Source organism: Oncorhynchus mykiss, chromosome 26 (genome assembly GCF_013265735.2).
Source record: "Oncorhynchus mykiss isolate Arlee chromosome 26, USDA_OmykA_1.1, whole genome shotgun sequence".
NCBI lineage: Eukaryota > Metazoa > Chordata > Actinopteri > Salmoniformes > Salmonidae > Oncorhynchus > Oncorhynchus mykiss.
In genome coordinates this window covers 36,785,105-36,801,870 of record NC_048590.1, presented here as the reverse complement: position 1 = coordinate 36,801,870, position 16,766 = coordinate 36,785,105, and the positions used below count along the sequence as shown (strand labels likewise).

General features: G+C 45.4%; 1 protein-coding gene across 9 annotated transcripts in view; it reads left to right on the top strand.

Annotated features, from left to right (window-relative positions):
- LOC110506740 (chromodomain-helicase-DNA-binding protein 9) overlaps positions 1–8,585 on the top strand; it is a 120,375-nt gene extending 111,790 nt beyond the window's left edge. For 7 of the 9 annotated variants that reach the window (XM_036963371.1, XM_036963369.1, XM_036963370.1 and 4 more), the window contains 13 exons: positions 19–76; positions 256–304; positions 1,701–1,962; positions 2,135–2,340; positions 2,649–3,545; positions 3,707–3,873; positions 4,088–4,357; positions 5,203–5,389; positions 5,651–5,799; positions 6,123–6,356; positions 6,642–6,791; positions 6,898–7,002; positions 7,449–8,585. In XM_036963371.1, coding sequence (XP_036819266.1) covers positions 19–76; positions 256–304; positions 1,701–1,962; positions 2,135–2,340; positions 2,649–3,545; positions 3,707–3,873; positions 4,088–4,357; positions 5,203–5,389; positions 5,651–5,799; positions 6,123–6,356; positions 6,642–6,791; positions 6,898–7,002; positions 7,449–8,453 — 3,739 coding nt within the window. In that variant the 3' untranslated portion in view covers positions 8,454–8,585. The remainder of the gene's footprint in view (positions 1–18; positions 77–255; positions 305–1,700; positions 1,963–2,134; positions 2,341–2,648; positions 3,546–3,706; positions 3,874–4,087; positions 4,358–5,202; positions 5,390–5,650; positions 5,800–6,122; positions 6,357–6,641; positions 6,792–6,897; positions 7,003–7,448) is intronic. The other 2 variants (XM_036963373.1, XM_036963372.1) reach the window with 2 other exon arrangements.
- The last annotated feature ends 8,181 nt before the right edge of the window (positions 8,586–16,766 follow it).

Genomic DNA, 16,766 nt, shown 5'->3' with positions numbered 1-16,766 from the left:
TGTTATCTGTGTTTGCAGGGACGTGGATGACCCAGAATACAAGCCTGCCCCAGCCTTGCTGAAGGACGATATGGAGGTGAGGCCACAGTGAACGGGGGCAGAACAGAGCCAGCACAGCAACAGATAAGGCTCCTGTACACACTGACTGGCATGTGTATTCTCTGCCCCTGTAGAGACTAGGCAATACAGGTTGTTGAGTGTTATTGTGTCCAATTCTGTGTCCAGTGTTTTAACACACACTTCTCTCCTCCATAGGATGACGCCTCCTCTCCTGGAGACCTGGTTGTCACAGACAACCCTGGAGGTCAGTTACATCTTGCTATTCAGTCTCTTTCTACTCAGCTTTTGTACTATCACAACCAATACACATCATATTACAATATCTAGTACAAGTCACTACTACTATTACAAATATTGCTACTACAAGTCACTACTACTACTACCAGTCACTACTACTACCAGTCACCACTACTACTGCTACTACCAGTCACTGCTACCACTACTACTACCAGTCAATGCTACTACTACTACCAGTCACTGCTACTACTACTACCAGTCACCACTACTACTGCTACTACCAGTCACTACTACTACTACTACTACTACTACTACTACCACTACTACTACCAGTCACTGCTACTACTACCAGTCACTGCTACTGCTACTACTACTACTACTACTACAACCAGTCACCGCTACTACTACTACCAGTCACTGCTACTACTACTACTACTACTACTACTACCAGTCACTGCTACTACTACAACCAGTCACCGCTACTACTACTACTACTACTACTACTACTACTACCAGTCACTGATACTACTACTACCAGTCACCACCAGTACTACTACTACTACTACTACTACTACTACTACCACCAGTCACTGATACTACTACTACCAGTCACCACCACCACTACTACTACTACTACTACTACTACCAGTCACCACCAGTACTGCTACTACTGCTATTACTACTACTACTACTACTACTACCACCAGTACTGCTACTACTGCTATTACTACTACTACTACTACTACTACTACTACTACCAGTCACCACCAGTACTACTACTACTACTACCACCAGTCACTGCTACTGCTACTACTACCAGTCACTACTACTACAAGTCACCACTACTACTGCTACTACCAGTCACTTCTGCTACTACTACTACTACATGTCACTACTACTACCAGTCACTACTACTACCAGTCACTACTACTACCATTCACTACTACTACCAGTCACCACTACTACTGCTACTACTACTACTACTACTACCAGTCACTGCTACTACTACCAGTCACTGCTACTGCTACTACTACTACTACTACAACCAGTCACTGCTACTACTCAAGTCACCACCAGTACTACTACTACTACTACTACTACTACTACTACTACTACTACTACTACAACCAGTCACTGCTACTACTACTACTACTACTACTACCAGTCACTGCTACTACTACTACCAGTCACCACCAGTACTACTACTACTGCCAGTCACTGCTACTACTACTACTACTACTACTACTGCTGCTACTAGCACCAGTCACTACTATTACAAACAGTCACTACTACTAGTGCTACTACTACTGAAACTACTACAACTTCTTCCACTACTATAAAACAACTTAAAAAGCATTCTCCCAGGTTAAACAATGTGTGTGTTGTGTATGTGTGCTCTCCAGAGGGTGCTCCAGTGATGATGGAAGGGTTAGGTGGAGGAGGAGGAGATGCAGCCTACTGGCCCTCCTCCTCAGTACTAACAGCCAGACTGAGACGTCTGATCACAGCCTCTCAGCGCTACACCAAGTCCAGACAGATCCTCCACATCCACCAGACCCAGACCCAGCACACCACCCATGTCACGCCCTCACTGTGTCCCCTGCCACCCACCCTCAACGACACTATCAACCCCAAGATGGCCGCCAAGATAGAACGCCAGCAGAGGTGAGTGAAGCTGCAAGGCCTGGACAGAAACGTAAAGTTAGCCACGGTCTATAACTTATACCACTGTCTCATTCTCTCTTCCTCTTTCTGTCCTCCCTCTCTCTGTGTATATCTCTATCTCTACCCCTGTTTTTCTTTCTCTCTGTTTCTCTCTCCCTCCCTCTCTCCCCAGATGGACAAGGCGAGAGGAAGCTGATTTTTACCGTGTGGTGTCTACCTTTGGTGTGGTGTTTGACCCAGACCTGGGCCGTTTCGACTGGACCAAGTTCAGAGCCATGGCTCGGCTGCACAAGAAGACAGACGAGAGTCTGCAGAAGTACCTGTGGGCCTTCACTGCCATGTGCAGGAGAGTGTGTCGCCTGCCACCAAGAGAAGGAGGTGAGAGAGATACTGTTCATCTGTGCTGTGCCACCTGTAGAAAGGGTGTGGAAGTCAATATACTTGTAAGCTGTATACTGTGTTGTTTATTAGAGGAGTTGTGTGCTTACTAATACCTGCTGATAATGTGCTACATACAGTATGTATGTCAAGGTTAATGATTTAAGGAAGTGCTGGGGAAACAAGCATGTGATAAGGTTAACGATCAATGGAAAGTTAAACAGCGAGAGGAATGAGTTCACACAAAATGCAAATACAGATGTATGAATTATGCAGGACAGCCTTATTCTCTCTCTCCCTCTCTCTAGACACAGCGGTGGACCCCTCTCTGTCCATTCAGCCCATCACAGAGGAGCGTGCATCTCGTACCCTCTACAGAGTAGAGCTGCTACGCCAGGTCAGGGAACAGGTCCTGCGCCACCCCTTGCTCTATGAGCGCCTGCCCTTGTGCCAGCTGGGCTCGGACCTGCCCGTGTGGTGGGAGACCAGTACCCACGACCGAGACCTCCTAATTGGGGCCGCCAAGCACGGCGTCAGCCGCACAGACTACCACATCCTCCGAGACCCAGAGCTCTGCTTCATGGCTGCCCAGCGCAACTACAGCCAGAATAAAGGAGTCCAACTGCCATCCCAGACCCCTACTCCGCTCCTGAATCCCCAGTACCAGGCTAGTAGAGACCCAGCCTTGGCAGAGTGCCCTGTGCCTGCCCAGAGGGAGAGGGAGGACATCCCGGGGGCAGTGCCCAAAGAAGAACCTTTCTCGGAGGGGGAGGAGTGCATGGAGAGAGGGGATCAGGTGGAGAGGTGGAGTCCCCAGCCTGCCCCTCTCACCCCTACAGGGATAGAGGAGAAGCCTGACCTGGGGGTGGTGAAAGTAGAGAACGAGAGCCACATGGTGGCGGCACGGACCAAGCCACTCACACCCAACTCAGCCGCCAGGAAAGAGAAGAAAGCCAATAAAAGAAGTCGAAGAGAGGCCAGACGAGCCGCCTCCGCAGCATCAGACTCCGACTCGGATGGCTCCTCCTCCAGCTCTTCATCACGATCTTCTTCATCATCGTCATCGTCGTCCTCTTCCTCCTCACGCTCCGGATCCAGCTCCTCTTCATCTTCATCCTGCTCATCAGGCTCCTCATCTTCCTCTTCCTCATCTTCATCTTCCTCTGTTAACAGTGAGAGTGAGGGAGAGGAAGGAAAGACCAAGGGTGAGTGCTGCTATTATTCTTTTGGTTCTTGCAGTGAAAGACTTTTACAGTACCGTTGAGGCAATCAATGTTGTAAATATGCCAAGGTAGTTAGGCTGTCTGAAGTTGTGTTGTATATTTTGAGGTTTTCTGAAGTAGAGTTATATTGCATGTTCTTCCAGTTCCGACAGTGGCCATCGTGAAAGGATTTGACGAAGACAGTGTGGCGTCTCTCAGCACCACTCAGGATGAGATGCAGGACAGTCACGTGACAGAGAACGGCAGCAACAACTCACACCACCACCCCTTCCAGGGAGGATACATGCTGGCTGCATCCTACTGGCCCAAGGTAAACACACACACCAAACCTCTAAGTGTTTCAGTTCTAGCCTGAGTTAGTTTCCTGAGAATCCCAACCATGTTGAAACAGCCCTTAGGAGAGTGCTGTTCACGTTAATCCAGTTTTATTTCATCCTTCCACCAGACGATATAGTCCGGGCAAAAGCCAATCAGCATCCAGGATCCAAACAACTTGTTTTATAATGTCCCCTGTCCCCCTGTAGGACCGTGTGATGATCAACCGTCTGGACAGTATCTGCCAAGCAGTGCTGAAGGGGAAATGGCCGGGGACCCGGCGGTCGTACGAGGCAGGAGGGGCCGTAGCCTCCTTCTACACCACCAAGCTGCTGGACAATGCAGCTGCGGCCAACAACAGCAGCAACCTCTGCTCAGCTTCCGCCTTGGCCTCAGAGGACCCCTCGGCCTCCCCTCAGGGTTCAAAGGTGAAGAAGCATGTTGCAGGAGAAAAGGAGTTCTCAGTGAAAATGAATGAAGTATGTTGATTTCCGTTACTCCCCTCTCGTAGGACCCCACACTACTCCAAAGCCTAATTCTGGTGTTTCAGCATGTTTTGTTGGGGATTTTGATTTTGTTGTTTTGGCTGCTGCCTAGAACACTGATTTGTTTAATAGTAATACCCTCTTTAATTTCTACCCACTCCATGTGGATTGGGATCTGGGCTGTAATTACATTTTTACATAAATCAGTCGTTCATGGATGGGAAGCTAATAAGAAGCTTAGTGTGGGGAGACACTGGGGTTTGAGAAGGTTCATCTGATTGAGATGGGGCTGGCTCGCTATTGTGGGGAATTGTGATGGGGCTCTAGTACTGTGGGTGTTTTGTCTCTAATGGGGCTGATAGCAGCTGGGCTATTAACCATGCAGGCCTGCTTCCTGCTTGCTTTAATACTACAGTAGCTAGCTATGAGCCTACATTGCCATAGCAACAGAGGGAGGAGCATTTGTGTCAAATATTCAATAAAATGGCCACTGACTGCTGAAAGCCACAGCCTTCCCTGTGACATAGTCCTTTAGTAATCTCCTGACATTGCATAGTCAACTTACCCTATACGCTTCTAGCTGCTACAGTATATGCTGTGTCCATACCCATAACTATCCCTACTTCCAACTTCCAAGAATACAGAATGCTCTTAGAGCAAAGCCTTACAAGCCAACAAACTATTGTGCCAATGCAGTGAAAATCAAAACAAGCACTTAGACCCCCTCCCTTTTTCTGTTATGTTTTGGCTCGTTTTTTTCTGTAGAAGGGGCTCCAATGCCATCAGACAGTGTGACCTTGTGTTTCTGTGTAATTGACTGACCGCCCCTCTCTCTGCAGCAGGAGGGGGGTCTGAAGCTGACCTTCCAGAAGCAGGGTCCCGGCCAGCCCCTGAAAAGGCCCTTGGAGCCTGAGGAGGGGCCCCTTAGCCAGCAGCAGTACCTTACAAGGCTCCATGAGCTCCAGAGTGCCTCAGACACCAGTCTGGCTGACTTCACCAAGCCCCAGGCTGCCAGCTTCCCACAGGGTACATACAGACTAGGGCTGACCACAAAGTCCGGTTTTAACAGCAATGTATTGTTAGTTTATACAATTGAAAGTTCATTCCTGTCTGGTAAAGAATACCCTTCATGAGAAATCTCAAAGCTAAACTGTGAGCTTTTTATTTAGTATCACTAGATGGCAGCAAAGATACATTTCCCCATATGTTGTACATTCATGATCGTGATGGTGTGTACTGCTTTAGTCTTCTGTTTTAATCTGGGACACGTTGTTTGTGTGTTTCCAGCCTCTACAGGTCTGGCGGGTCAGATGAAGCTGAACGGAGGTATGGATGGCCAGCCGGTGGTGAAGAGGAGGAGAGGAAGGAGGAAGAATGTGGAGGGGATGGACCTGCTCTTTATGAACAGGAAAAGAGGACCAGCCGTGCCTGAAAGCGTAAGATCTTAATTTACTCTCTTTGAGGCTCTGCGTCTTCCCTGTCAATCCTCTCACTCCTATCTTGCCATCTTAGGTCCTTCAATTATTTAGTCCTTAAACACTGGATACTGGAAAGCTACATGTGATTGCATGGTTTTAAGAGATATTTAAAGTTTGAAGAGTATGCCTAAATGTGTTTACCTAGCATTTGAAAATGAAATATAGGATTTACTGTGTGTACTGAAGTATAGGAGGCCGTATGAGGGCTGTGCTAGCATGTCTATACAAACACTAGCCACTAGAAATTCACTGATGGGATGATGTCTACCCTGCATCTCCAGGTGCCCCCGGCGTGGGGTGGTATGAGTCAGGCTGGCACTGGGCTGTCTATTGCCTCAGGGCAGGGTAGCCCCCTAGGGGCCCAGGGCCCTATGGACACAGAGAGCAGAGTCTCTGTCATCAACCTGAAAGATGGGACCCGTCTGGCCGGAGACGATGCCCCCAGGAGGAGGGAGCTGGAGCTGTGGCTCAAAGAACACCCAGGCTTTGTGGCTGACACAGGGGCCTTCATCCCTGTGAGTCCCTCCCTTCCTCTTCCTCACCCTCTGATTCTCCATTCCTCTATCCCTAACCCAGGGTTTATTAAGGGCTGTGAATATACTGTACAGCTACAATAGACATCCGTCAGGGTTACGGACAATTCCATTCAGTCAGTTCATGACATAAACAGAAATTCCATCTGCATTTTGAATCTAAATGCAATTGACCCCAACCATGATTTCCATTGACAGTAGAAATGGTTTTGGATGTAGTCCTGTAGTTGAACCTCTGTATCCCTGACCCTCTCTTCTCCTCCTCAGGGAGTGAATAAGAGGCAGCTGGAGCAGTTCCAGCAGGATGGTAGACCCAAGCAGAAGAGGCATCGCTGCAGGAACCCCAACAAGATCGATGTCAACAGTCTGACAGGAGAGGAGAGGGTCCAGATCATCAACAGGAGAAATGCACGCAAGGTGAGGTGTGTGTGTGTGTGCGCGCGCGTGTGTGTGTGTGTGCGCGTGTGTGCGTGTATGTGTGTGTGTGTGTGTGTCTCATGTTGTCCTCCCGTCCTCTCCCCAGGTTGGTGGGGCCTTCGCCCCCCCTCTAAAGGACCTGTGTCGGTTCCTTCAGGAGAACCCAGAGTACGGGGTTCCACCAGAGTGGGCCGACGTCGTCAAGCAGTCGGTAAGTCTGATAGCCTTTACCTCCTTCATATGCTGTAGAACACCCCACAGGTCTACTTCACGTGTATACAAGAGGAATAATAGAACTACATGTATCTAGCTTGGCTAGTTGTCAGTGCAGTAACTGTGGTATAGTTAAGCAATAAGGCCGAGGGGCTGTGGTATATGGCCAATAAACCACGACTAAGGGCTGTTCTTATGCACAACGCAATATGGTTTGCCATATACCACAAACCCCTGAGGTGCCTTATTGCTATTATAAACTGGTTACCAACGTAATTAGAGCAGTAAAAATACATGTTTTGTCATACCCGTGGTATACGGTCTGATTTACCACGGGTGTCTGCCAATCAACATTCAGTGCTGGAACTACCCAGTTTCTAACTGTAGTTATGTAATGGTTGTTGATTAGAGTGCTAACCCTGTGTTTCTCTGTCTGTCCTTCAGGGCTACCTCCCAGAGAGCATGTTTGACCGGATCCTGACAGGACCCATCGTACCAGAGGAGGTGAGTCGGCGTGGACGGAGGCCCAAGAGCGCCCTGGCCAAGGCTGCAGCTACAGCCAACCAGGGGGACCCATCCCTGGGCCTCAACCCCCTGCTGGCCAACGGCCTCCTCTCTGGCATGGATCTATCTAGTCTACAGGCCTTCCAGCAGAACCTCCAAAGTCTCCAGTCACTGCAGCTCACTGCCGGCCTCATGGGCCTGCCCACCGATGCTAACAACCTGGCCGCCATGTTTCCCATGATGCTCTCTGGCATGGCTGGGCTTCCCAACCTCCTGAGCATGGGGGGTCTGCTGGGGAAGCCCCCACAGGACGCCACGGGGGGAGCTGAGCAGAGGAAGAGGAAGAAGGGAAGCAGAGAAGGAGGAGGAGGGGAGCCCTCGTCTGCCTCCTCCAATGCCCCCTCCTCCTCCCACTCCCACGGCCTCTCCCACACCACGGACACCAAAGGTGAAAGGACAGAAGGTCAAAGCAGGGACGTGGACGGCCACGTCCCCAGTGTCCATTCCCCCTCCAGTTCCTCTGCCACCACCTCCACCACCACCCCACTAAGTGCTTCTGCTGCCCAGGCAGCCTCCAGTCACCCTCTGTCTCTTAACCCCTTGTTTCTCTCCAGTATGCTTTACCCAGGGATGCTTCTCACTCCAGGCCTTAACCTTCCTGTGTCCACCACACAGCCACCACACAGTGACTCAAACAGTGACCACAAACCCCACAAGCCCACTAAGACCTCTAAGACCGCCCCCTCAAAACCTCTGTCGCCAAGGAGAACACCGGAGTGTCAGGAAGAGGAGGGTCTTAGTGACAAGAGGGAGGAGTCAGGGGAACACAAGGAGGAGAACAGTGGTCCAGAAGGCTCGGGGAAGGCGGAGTCATCTTCTTCATCAGAGTCTGGGAGCTCTTCTTCATCATCTGATGGGTCATCAGACTCCAGTGATGAAGACTGAACCTAATGAATATATAAATATATTTATGTATCTATTAGAAATGTACACACATACAGTACCAGCCAAAAGTTTGGACACACCTACTCATTCAAGGGTTTTACTATTTTCTGCATTGTAGAATAATAGTGAAGACATCAAACATATGAAATGACACATAGGGAATCATGTAGTAACCAAAAAAGTGTTCAACAAATTTTTGATTCTTCAAAGTAACCACCCTTTACCTTGATAGCTTTGCACACTCTTGGCATTCTCTCAACCAACTTCTCCTGGAATGCTTTTCCAACAGTTGAAGGAGTTGTTGGCTGCTTTTCCTTCACTCTGTGGTCCAACTCATCCCAAACCATCTCAATTGGGTTAGGTCAGGTGGTTGTGGAGGCCAGGTCATCTGATGCAGCACTCCATCACTCTCCTTGGTCAAATAGCCCTTACATAGCCAGGAGGTGTATTTTGGGTCATGGTCCTGTTGAAAAACAAATAATAGTCCCACTAAATGCAAACCATATGGGATGGCATATCACTGCAGAATGCTGTGGTATCCATGCTGGTTAAGTGTGCCTTGAATTCTAAATAAATCACAGACAGTGTCACCAGCAAAGCACCCCCACTCCATCACACCTCCTCTTCCATGCTTTACGGTGGGGACCACACATGCAGAGATTATCTCATCAGACCAAAGGACAGATTTTCACCGGTCTAATAGCCATTGCTTGTGTTTCTTGGCCTAAGCAAGTCTCTTCTTCTTACTGGTGTCCTTTAGTAGTGGTTTCTTTGCAGCAATTCGACCATGAAGGCCTGATTAAGTCTCCTCTGAACAGTTGATGTTGAGATGTGTCTGAAGGAAGCATTCATTTGGGCTCTGATCTGAGGTGTAGTTAACTCTAATGAACGTATCCTCTGCAGCTGAGGTAACTCTGTTTCTTCCTTTCCTCTGGCGGTCCTCACGAGAGCCAGCTTCATCATATTGCTTAATGGTTTTTGCCACTGCACTAAAAGAAACTTTCAAAGTTCTTGAAAATGTCCATATTGACTGACCTTCATGTCTTAAAGTAATGATGGACTGTCATTTCTCTTTGCTCATTTGAGCTGTTCCACCCCTACCATGTCACAACACAACTGTTTGGCTCGAACGAATTACAAAGAAATAAATTCCACAAATTAACTTTTAACAAGGCACACTTGTTAATTGAAATGCATTCCAGGGGACTACCTCATGAAGGTGGTTGAGAGAATAACAAGAGTGTGCAAAGCTGTCATCAAGGCAAAGGGTGGCTACTTTGAAGAATCTCCAAATATAAAATATATTTTGATTTGTTTAACCATTTTTTTGGTTACTACTTGATTCCATATGTGTTATTTCATAGTTTTGATGTCTTCACTATTCTACAATGTAGAAAATAGTCAAAATAAAGAAAAACCCTGGAAAGAATAGGCGTGTCCGAACTTTTGACTAGTGCTGTATATATTACACATATATATGGATTTCCCTGCACTTACGTTGTGATTTATTTTCATGTAAATACAGAAAACGAACTAAAATGTTGTGTAATAAAGACTACAAAAGTGACAAGAAGAACCATGACCTAGAAGAAACTGAAATGAACTTTCAGTATTTGTTCAAAAAGGTACAATCTTGTTTTGAGAGACATTTTGCATGTCAAACTTTAGTAGATTTCTGAACTTTGTGAACTTGTATTAGGCCTACACACATTGATGTACAATTGCAACAAACTGAGAAAAAGAAATCAAAATGGCATTATTGTAATTATCATGTTGGGATTTAATTTTATTAAAAAAGAGGAAATAAATATGTGCTCTCTGCTGAGCTGTACTGTTCATATATTTTGTAGTGGGAGGAAAAGACCTTGAATATTTAGCTTTCCTTTGTAAATACTTTTACAGGTTTTCTTCTTGACACTTACAGTATACTTTGCGGATCATACGTTTGGAAAAGTCAGCAATAACTCGGGCAGCTAATGAATGTGACTGAAGCTGTAGATCCTTCATCAGCCATGCTTCTCACACAAGGGAGAGGTGTTCAGTCTCTGTTCCAATGTCCACACTAAGACAGTTATTCAAATGAAGAAATGTATTGGACATTCATTCTAAGTAGTATGCTAGTGTGCATTTTGGAATGTAGTCTCCCCTGCCTGTCTCGCACAACCAACACACATGGTTCTTTTGACACTGAGGTGCACTTTAGTTTCCCATATTACACTCGCTAGCACATAACCAGTTGGGTCTACTCCCCTAAGGACTGAAAGGACAGCAACCTGACAGCAAGGCTGCGCCAAATGCTGCTTTCGCTGGGACAGAAAAGACACTAAATTCCACCCCAGTGTTTTTTAGACTGCATCGTTACCTCAGCAGAGTATAGAAGGGATTGAGTTCACTGCAAATACATCCTGTTGTGTGTGTATTGGCAAGGCTGGCTCACTCATCCCCGCTGGGATCTGTGTTCTTCATGGCATACTCTTGAGAGCTTCCACTCGCTTAGTCTCTTCCAGTGCCTTGAGTCTGCGAGACTACCACTCACTGTGTTCTGGCTGTGTGTGTTTGTTTGCGTGGGCGTTTCTTTCCGTTTTGGCTGAGTCAGTGTGTTCTTCAGGCCATGTACTGATTGTGTCCCATGCGGTGCAGCATCAACCGGGCCATTGTGTATGGTGGTGTGTATTGGGGAGGCTAGAGCATTGGGTTCTACAACCAAAAGTGAAGTCACATAAACAGTGACTGCTGGTATAGTCAACATAGTATACTCAACACCCCCTGAGTCATCTTTAATACTTTAAAAGCCCATCAGTATCTGTGTTCCACTCGTAGTGCCGCCTTCTGCTATCGAGTGAGCTGAAGAATCTCCAATGAGCTCTGATTGTGGGTGATGTCTGTAGTCTTCCATTCTGAACACAGTGTGTCCCTGTTGTGTTGAATTACCTGGCTATCATAAACTAGTAATTAAGTAGCTATGTGTATTGAGGGACCAGAGGGGTTTGTATTGTCTCTGATATAATTGTAGATTACTGAGTCATCAAAATTATTTTCATAATTGACTGTAGAAAAGCATAGTTTATACATCGATTGCAGTGATTCTGAATAGGATTGGGTTGGCTATGGTAGGTTAAGTTTAGGCTTGAGTAAGACTGAATATCCAGACCTTCCTTTAGAACTGAGCTGCTTTGCTGACTATGATCTCTGTTTCATGGGAATTGGAGGCTTTTAAGTGTTAATTTCTAGCCTGGAATCCAAACTGATATGCTGTTTCATCACTAAACACATTGTTCAGTCTGATTTCACCAGGCTAGTTCATTTCTCCATATGTCTTACTGATCAATCCACTGATGACTGGATCGGCAGACAGACTGATGGATGTAGAAGTGTCCTTACGCTCGCTGTACCTCTGTGTATTTTACACCCTCACTTTCTCACTCAATTTCCAGTCAGTATCTGATGTGATTTAACAGATAGATTCGGCTCAATGGTGGTGTATTTTTTCATTACCATATGACATGGCTCATCTGTGCTCATCCTCGTGGTAACCAAGGGAGACACTGAGACTGGAATTCAGTATACCCTAAGTACCTGTTGTAATTATGTTTAGTGGAACAGTGCTTTCCGGATTGATACAGCACCGTGTAGGAGAACTGTCGGTACACCTTGGACTGCTAGGCAGGCACACATTTGGAAATGATCTTGAAGAGGAATGGGACGTTTTATTTTACATGGTGACAATGAAACGTCACAACAGGTTACATCTGTGGTAGAGACATTCATTTAGTCTCTTTCAGCCTTCATTTAGCTGTTCACTGAGCCTATATTGAACCCATTCATCAACGTATACAAGCCTACCAGACAGACAGCCCTGCCCTGTTGTCTAAACCAAGACTGATGAAGAACCTCCACTCACTGAAATAACATTTACTTTAAAGATGTTTTGTTTACCCCATTCACCTATGATGTCCTTTACCATGGTTTCTGTGTGTAAACTGAGAGACAGCCAGGTTGTTACTCTTCCTGAAAGTCAACCTAAATAGATTTAACATTGTCAGTTTGCCACTTTAGTTTGGGCTGGTTCCGACCACTAGGTCTCCTAGTGAATTCAATAGAACAACCTTCAACTGTCATTTTGTTCCACTTCATACCTAGTCTATCCCTAAATGTACCAGTGCCCTTGGGCAGAAGCCCAGCCTTTGCTGCTTCCAGATTACAATATTCACCCAAATATGATTGTTTTAGCAGGCTTTATTTTCAGACCCAACAGGCAGACAACAGGCATGGATTCATTCCTACTAGTGTGACAAGAAGCCTGCTTAATTTGCTATAGACAGACCCATAGCTCTGTTTAAGTTGAAATGTTAGTACTGAAGGGAGAGCTGGATTTGACTAAAGATGGAACAATATATTTGCTTTTATTATGTATTTTGATGAGATATTTCTGGTAGTTTGTTATAGGTCTCCCTATGTCACATACATTTACAGTGCTGAACTGACTGATTAGATCAGTCATAGACTCGCCTCACTGGCACAATGAAATGACCAATATGCAACAGACAGAGACGAATAAAGCACACACTACTAGACGTTAATTAGAATTTTCATTTTGGGTAAAGTAGGTGCTGAAATGACGAAAATTGATTATTGGCATTGTATTTTTTGTTTCAAGCTTGATAATATCCTAAAGTCAATAAGTCTGTTCTTGTTTTTGTTTGGTTGTTTCTTGGACTGTTGCAAAATTATCAAGTTGTGGTCTGTGTAGTGGAATATTACGTTATGAAGTGGGGAGGACAAGTTGTGGTCTGTGTAGTGGAATAATACGTTATGAAGTGGGGAGGACAAGTTGTGGTCTGTGTAGTGGAATAATACGTTATGAAGTGGGGAGGACAAGTTGTGGTCTGTGTAGTGGAATAATACGTTATGAAGTGGGGAGGACAAGTTGTGGTCTGTGTAGTGGAATAATGTGTTATGTAGTGAGGAGGACAAGTTGTGGTCTGTGTAGTGGAATAATACGTTATGAAGTGGGGAGGACAAGTTGTGGTCTGTGTAGTGGAATAATACGTTATGAAGTGGGGAGGACAAGTTGTGGTCTGTGTAGTGGAATAATACGTTATGAAGTGGGGAGGACAAGTTGTGGTCTGTGTAGTGGAATAATACGTTATGAAGTGGGGAGGACAAGTGGTCTGTGTAGTGGAATAATACGTTATGAAGTGGGGAGGACAAGTTGTGGTCTGTGTAGTGGAATAATGTGTTATGAAGTGGGGAGGACAAGTTGTGGTCTGTGTAGTGGAATAATGTGTTATGTAGTGAGGAGGACAAGTTGTGGTCTGTGTAGTGGAATAATACGTTATGAAGTGGGGAGGACAAGTTGTGGTCTGTGTAGTGGAATAATATGTTATGTAGTGGGGAGGACAAGTTGTGGTCTGTGTAGTGGAATAATACGTTATGAAGTGGGGAGGACAAGTTGTGGTCTGTGTAGTGGAATAATATGTTATGTAGTGGGGAGGACAAGTTGTGGTCTGTGTAGTGGAATAATACGTTATGAAGTGGGGAGGACAAGTTGTGGTCTGTGTAGTGGAATAATACGTTATGAAGTGGGGAGGACAAGTTGTGGTCTGTGTAGTGGAATGATACGTTATGTAGTGGGGAGGACAAGTTGTGGTCTGTGTAGTGGAATAATACGTTATGAAGTGGGGAGGACAAGTTGTGGTCTGTGTAGTGGAATAATACGTTATGAAGTGGGGAGGACAAGTTGTGGTCTGTGTAGTGGAATAATGTGTTATGTAGTGAGGAGGACAAGTTGTGGTCTGTGTAGTGGAATAATACGTTATGAAGTGGGGAGGACAAGTTGTGGTCTGTGTAGTGGAATAATACGTTATGAAGTGGGGAGGACAAGTTGTGGTCTGTGTAGTGGAATAATACGTTATGAAGTGGGGAGGACAAGTTGTGGTCTGTGTAGTGGAATAATGTGTTATGTAGTGAGGAGGACAAGTTGTGGTCTGTGTAGTGGAATAATACGTTATGTAGTGGGGAGGACAAGTTGTGGTCTGTGTAGTGGAATAATACGTTATGTAGTGGGGAGGACAAGTTGTGGTCTGTGTAGTGGAATAATACGTTATGAAGTGGGGAGGACAAGTTGTGGTCTGTGTAGTGGAATAATACGTTATGAAGTGGGGAGGACAAGTTGTGGTCTGTGTAGTGGAATAATACGTTATGAAGTGGGGAGGACAAGTTGTGGTCTGTGTAGTGGAATAATACGTTATGAAGTGGGGAGGACAAGTTGTGGTCTGTGTAGTGGAATAATACGTTATGAAGTGGGGAGGACAAGTTGTGGTCTGTGTAGTGGAATAATACGTTATGAAGTGGGGAGGACAAGTTGTGGTCTGTGTAGTGGAATAATACGTTATGAAGTGGGGAGGACAAGTTGTGGTCTGTGTAGTGGAATAATACGTTATGAAGTGGGGAGGACAAGTTGTGGTCTGTGTAGTGGAATAATACGTTATGTAGTGGGGAGGACAAGTTGTGGTCTGTGTAGTGGAATAATACGTTATGAAGTGGGGAGGACAAGTTGTGGTCTGTGTAGTGGAATAATACGTTATGTAGTGGGGAGGACAAGTTGTGGTCTGTGTAGTGGAATAATACGTTATGAAGTGGGGAGGACAAGTTGTGGTCTGTGTAGTGGAATAATACGTTATGAAGTGGGGAGGACAAGTTGTGGTCTGTGTAGTGGAATAATATGTTATGTAGTGGGGAGGACAAGTTGTGGTCTGTGTAGTGGAATAATACGTTATGAAGTGGGGAGGACAAGTTGTGGTCTGTGTAGTGGAATAATACGTTATGAAGTGGGGAGGACAAGTTGTGGTCTGTGTAGTGGAATAATACGTTATGAAGTGGGGAGGACAAGTTGTGGTCTGTGTAGTGGAATAATACGTTATGAAGTGGGGAGGACAAGTTGTGGTCTGTGTAGTGGAATAATACGTTATGTAGTGGGGAGGACAAGTTGTGGTCTGTGTAGTGGAATAATACGTTATGTAGTGGGGAGGACAAGTTGTGGTCTGTGTAGTGGAATAATACGTTATGAAGTGGGGAGGACAAGTTGTGGTCTGTGTAGTGGAATAATACGTTATGAAGTGGGGAGGACAAGTTGTGGTCTGTGTAGTGGAATAATACGTTATGTAGTGGGGAGGACAAGTTGTGGTCTGTGTAGTGGAATAATACGTTATGAAGTGGGGAGGACAAGTTGTGGTCTGTGTAGTGGAATAATACGTTATGTAGTGGGGAGGACAAGTTGTGGTCTGTGTAGTGGAATAATACGTTATGAAGTGGGGAGGACAAGTTGTGGTCTGTGTAGTGGAATAATGTGTTATGTAGTGAGGAGGACAAGCATCTTAAAAAGTAATTTGTAATTTATTGGATTACTTTCTATAAAGTTATATAGAGGAAATTGAAGTTTAATTATTTTTATTAAACATATTCTGACTATCCATGAAGCCTGTCTTACTCTATTCTTTCACATTGACCCAGTTACAGGCACTTCAAGGAATCCAGAATTACAATGTTATTTATTGTTCACTGGCGATATACAGTTGAAGTCGGAAGTTTACATTCACATTAGCCAAATACATTTAAACTTAGTTTTCACAATTCCTGACATTTAATCCTTGTAAAAATTCCTTGTCTTAGGTCAATTAGGATCACCACTTTATTTTAAGAACGTGAAATATCAGAATAATTGTAGAGAGAATTATTTATTTCAGATTTGATTTGTTTCATCACATTCCCAGTGGGTCAGAAGTTTACATACACTGAATTAGTACTTGGTAGCATTGCCTTTAAATAGTTTAACTTGGGTCAAACGTTTTGGGTTACCTTCCACAAGCTTCCCACAATAAGTTGGGTGAATTTTGTCCCATTCTGGTGTAACTGAGTCAGGTTTGTAGGCCTCCTTGCTCGCATACGGTTCTTTAGTTCTGCCCACAAATGTTCAAAAGGATTGAGGTCAGGGCTTTGTAATGGCCACTCCAATACCTTGCCTTTGTTGTCCTTAAGCCATTTTTCCACAACTTTGGAAGTATGCTTGGGGTCATTGTCCATTTGGAAGACCCATTTTCAACCAAGCTTTAGCTTCCTGACTGATGTCTTGAGATGTTGCTTCAATATTTCCCTGTAATTGTCTTGCCTCATGATGCCATCTATTTTGTGAAGTGCACCAGTCTCTCCTGCAGCAAAGCACCCCCACAACATGATGCTGCCACCCCCACAACATGATGCTGCCACCCCCGTGCTTCACATTTGCGATGGTGTTCCTCGGCTTGCAAGCATCCC